Raw genomic sequence first — 4,570 nt, forward strand, 5'->3', positions numbered from 1 at the left:
AATGTATTTCTCCTCTTTTGTACAATAATGAAGAACCTCGTAACTAACCGATGAAAGACATTGATTAACACCACTAGTGGCTCCTGTTTACACACAGCAGTCCAGTATGGTTTCAATGTTTTTACGATATGCTTTTGATAAAAAATAAAGAAGCTAATAGCTCCAACCACCTTAATGATTACCTAAAACATTTTCCTGACAGAGTAGTATTCTTTGAATTTTTATTTTTTTAAAAACTCTCGTCATTGGCGTACATTTCCAATGTGATTCAACCCACTTATTAAGAATGCTATGTACATCACGAAGACACATGAAGCACACTTTAAACGAATTGGTTTAGTAAAGTACAAAAGAGATATTTCAATTCACTTTGATGAGCTACTTTTTAAATACAAATTACTTTCTATAAAGATATTCCTATTTTGAGGAACACTAAAGATTTGTTCAAGAATTCTAATAAAAGAGATTCTGGAAGCAAAATACTTACTGTGAACATCTAAAATCACTAAATTTTCGAGTATATGTTGAAATGTCGTCTTATGAAGAGTAGTCAGTCTATTCCCCTGCAGGTAGAGCCACCGTAGCGTGTTGTTGATCGGAAAAAAAGCATTATTTTCAATTTCTGAAATTCTGGATGATAAAAGATTTTAGTTACAAGTATAATTGAAATATATTTTAATGGTTTAATTTACTGTGAAATTTTAAAATTGTATCATATTTCTGTTTGACTAATTTATTGTGAAAGTTTAAGTTTAGATCACATTTCTGTTTGATTAAGTTGCTTTGAAATTCTGAATTTTGATTATATTTCTGATTTATTAGTTCGTCATGAAATTCTAAAATTTGGACCATATTACTTGTAATTTATTATACAATCCTGAATTTGCAATGTGTTTTTGGTCGATTAATTTATTGAGAAATTTTTAATTTGGATCATATTTCTGTTGGACTAATTTACTGTGAAATTTTCAGTTTTATTAATTTGTTTTGAAATTTTCAGTTTTGATTATATTTATTCTCAATTAGTTAAATGTAAAAATTCTGAATTTGGACAGTATTCAAAGTTTATTAATTTGTGATAAAATTCTAAATGAATCATATTAATGATTAATTAATTTGATGTGAAATTCAGAAGTTGGATCATATTCCTCTTTGGCTAGTTTGTTTTAAAAATTTGTAGGTGGATAATTTTCCTTGTTGTTCAGTTCGGTTTAAAATTCGTAAGTTGTATCGTATTCCTGGTTTATTAATTTATTGTAAAATTCTGAAGTTGAATCATATTCCCCATTGTTTAGTTCGGTTTAAAATTCGTAGATTGTATCATATTCCTGGTTTATTAATTTATTGTAAAATTCTTAAGTTGTATCGTAGTCCCCATTGTTTAGTTCGGTTTAAAATTCGTAAGTTGTATCGTAGTCCTGGTTTATTAATTTATTGTAAAATTCTGAAGTTGACTCATATTCCTCATTGGTTAGTTTGGTTTAAAATTCTTAAGTTGTATCGTATTCCTGGTTTATTAATTTATTGTAAAATTCGTAAGTTGTATCGTATTAATGGTTTATTAATTTATTGTAAAATTCTTAAGTTGAATCATATTCCTCATTGGTTAGTTTGGTTTAAAATTCTTAAGTTGTATCGTAGTCCCCATTGTTTAGTTCGGTTTAAAATTCGTAAGTTGTATCGTAGTCCCCATTGTTTAGTTCGGTTTAAAATTCTTAAGTTGTATCATATTCCTGGTTTATTAATTTATTGTAAAATTCGTAAGTTGTATCGTATTCCTGGTTTATTAATTTATTGTAAAATTCGTAAGTTGTATCGTATTCCTGGTTTATTAATTTATTGTAAAATTCGTAAGTTGTATCGTATTCCTGGTTTATTAATTTATTGTAAAATTCTGAAGTTGAATCATATTCCACATTGGTTAGTTCGGTTTAAAATTCTTAAGTTGTATCATATTCCTGGTTTATTAATTTATTGTAAAATTCTGAAGTTGAATCATATTCCTCATATACCCGTGTAAGAAATATAGTTCTAAATTAATTGAAATATGTAGTTTTATTATTACCTTAAGTAAGGGTATCATGTATAGTTATTGGTGTGAGACGTAAAAATATCATATTTCGCAACTTAAATAAGTAGAGTAAATGGTATTGAATTTCATTATTAACAGATTGAAATTATGGACTATATTAGAACATATGTGAGCAAACAAAATTGTGAATTAGAATTATTTAAAAACTGGATTCAACAATGTTGATGGTTTATTATAGAAAACAAATTTAAACGCGTGTGAATATGTAACATTATCTATAGATATTATGTATACACTAGTATAACGGTTACGTTTTGGTAAAAATGCATCTATCTATCTGGTACATACTGATTATCCTGGAGATATATGTACTTCAGTCTTATTCCATAAGGCCAAAAAGCGTGTTCTGTTACACGAGAAATATTATTTCCACGCAGGTCTAACTGTCGAAGAAGAGAGAGATTTTGGAGTGAGGTCATCGGTATGGAGACGAGGTTATTCCTACCTAATTTCACCCACTCCAGCGTATCTACCAAGTATAAAATAATCCGTGAATTTTGGAAGAAAAGCATGATTTAAACAAATTGTAGCAATCTGTAAACAGTGAAAAAAAGGCATAATGTAAACAAAGAGAATTGTTGGAAAATCGCAATTCAAACTTTAGATTGAGAAGCTAATTAACAATGTTATTGTATCAAACTTTAGATTGAGAAGCTAATTAACAATGTTATTGTATCAAACTTTAGATTGAGAAGTTAATTACAATGTCATTGTAAATTCATCATAACCATTTGTCCTTTCTTTGGTAAATAAACCGAAGTGATAGACACACAGCATTTAATTGATGGATGAAGACGTTGATGAAAAAGGAACGTTTCAGGTAGTACATAAACCATCTATAAAAACTATTTAATCTGATAGTCAAGGCTTATTATAGTTACGACCATTAAGCTTTAGATGTAACAGTTATGAGAATTAGGTTTTAAAGATATAATATTTGTTAGAAAGTTAACTTCAAATTTTAATTGTATAATATTTGTTAGAAAGTTAACTTCGAGTTTTAAATGTATAACATTTGTTAGAAAGTTAAATTCAAATTTTAAAGGTATAATATTTGTTAGAATATTAACTTCAAGTTTTAAATGTATAATATTTGTTAGAAAGTTAACTTCAAGTTTTAAAGGAATAATATTTGTTAAAAAGTTAACTTCAAGTTTTAAATGTATAATATTTGTTAGAAAGTTAACTTCAAATTTGAAAGGTATAATATTTGTTAGAATATTAACTTAAAGTTTTAAAGGTATAATATTTGTTAGAAAGTTAACTTCAAATTTTAAAGGTATAATATTTGTTAGAAAGTTAACTTCAAATTTTAAAGGTATAATATTTGTTAGAAAGTTAACTTCAAATTTTAAAGGTATAATATTTGTTAGAAAGTTACCTTCAAGGCCATTAAATGCTCCGTGATGAATGTATGATATACAATTTCCTTCCAAATCCAAGGAACTCAGGGCAGGCAGGAACTCGAAAGCTCCATCTGGGATTTCTTCTAGGAGATTTTGGGCAAGGTCAAGGGTATCGAGGTGAGCCCCCACAGGTCTGAGTTCTTCTGGCAGGATGACGGTAATCTGGTTGTGGGGTAGTTGGAGGCGGCGAAGAGTTGTAAGGTTTTGTAGAGATTGGCTGGGAATGGAGGTGAGGCCATTACTCCCTAGGTTTAGCCGAGTCAAATTCTCCCCAATTCCCAAGAAGGCAAGGTTGTCGATAAATTTAATCCTGTTGCCGTACAAGTAAAGCCTCAGAAGAGAAATAAGCCCACGGAAGGCAGAAGCGTGGATATTCTCAATCCTATTGTAGTTCAGACTGAGAGATGTCAGTAAGCCTAAAGTCCCTAATGCCCCGCTTGGAACATGTTGTAATAAGTTGTTGGACAGGTCGAGCGTTTCCAGCTTGTCTCCTAGCCCCGTAAATGCAAGTTTATCAATATTGGAAGTATTACAGTCTAAAACCAAAATGTTTTTTACGTCCACGTCCGCTAGAAGTAACGCCGGTAGCTTTGGAAGGTGGTTATTTGTGAACTTTAGGTACCGCACAGTTTGACGTGTTTGTTGAACATTACCAATAGCTTCACGGAGCTGATGAACGTTCGTCCCTTTGCACGTGACATCCAGTCCCACGAGTTTCTCACTACAAGTGCACGGACGTATCAACACCCGATTAGGACAGCCGTGTTGACCTTTGACCGGTAGGTGAGTTAACATCACGACTGTCATCACAGCCAGATGAAAATAATAGCAACAGTTTCTTATCGTTCCATTTTTGTTCGAGAACATGACCAAACCTGTAAGTGTGAGAAGAACTTGATGATCTGATTCCACTATAACCCTATTAACCCACTCAGAAAATATTTAGTGCCTTCGTTCACTTAACACAGACTCAACATGCAAATAACCATAGCAACCATAACCCAACTATTTAAACATATTACATGACTTTCAAATTATACTTAACTATAACAAATATAACCCTATTAATTAT

The 4,570-nt window shown here is 30.7% G+C and overlaps 1 protein-coding gene across 1 annotated transcript in view; it reads right to left on the bottom strand.

The window, feature by feature from the left end:
- LOC106473139 (leucine-rich repeat-containing protein let-4-like) overlaps nt 1-4,570 on the bottom strand; it is a 17,715-nt gene that overhangs the window by 1,882 nt on the left and 11,263 nt on the right. The window contains exons 2-4 of the mRNA XM_022401632.1: nt 3,474-4,373; nt 2,381-2,561; nt 488-630 (exon numbers count right to left, since the gene is read on the bottom strand). Coding sequence (XP_022257340.1) covers nt 488-630; nt 2,381-2,561; nt 3,474-4,365 — 1,216 coding nt within the window. The 5' untranslated portion in view covers nt 4,366-4,373. The remainder of the gene's footprint in view (nt 1-487; nt 631-2,380; nt 2,562-3,473; nt 4,374-4,570) is intronic.

Source organism: Limulus polyphemus, unplaced genomic scaffold (genome assembly GCF_000517525.1).
Source record: "Limulus polyphemus unplaced genomic scaffold, Limulus_polyphemus-2.1.2 Scaffold5918, whole genome shotgun sequence".
NCBI lineage: Eukaryota > Metazoa > Arthropoda > Merostomata > Xiphosura > Limulidae > Limulus > Limulus polyphemus.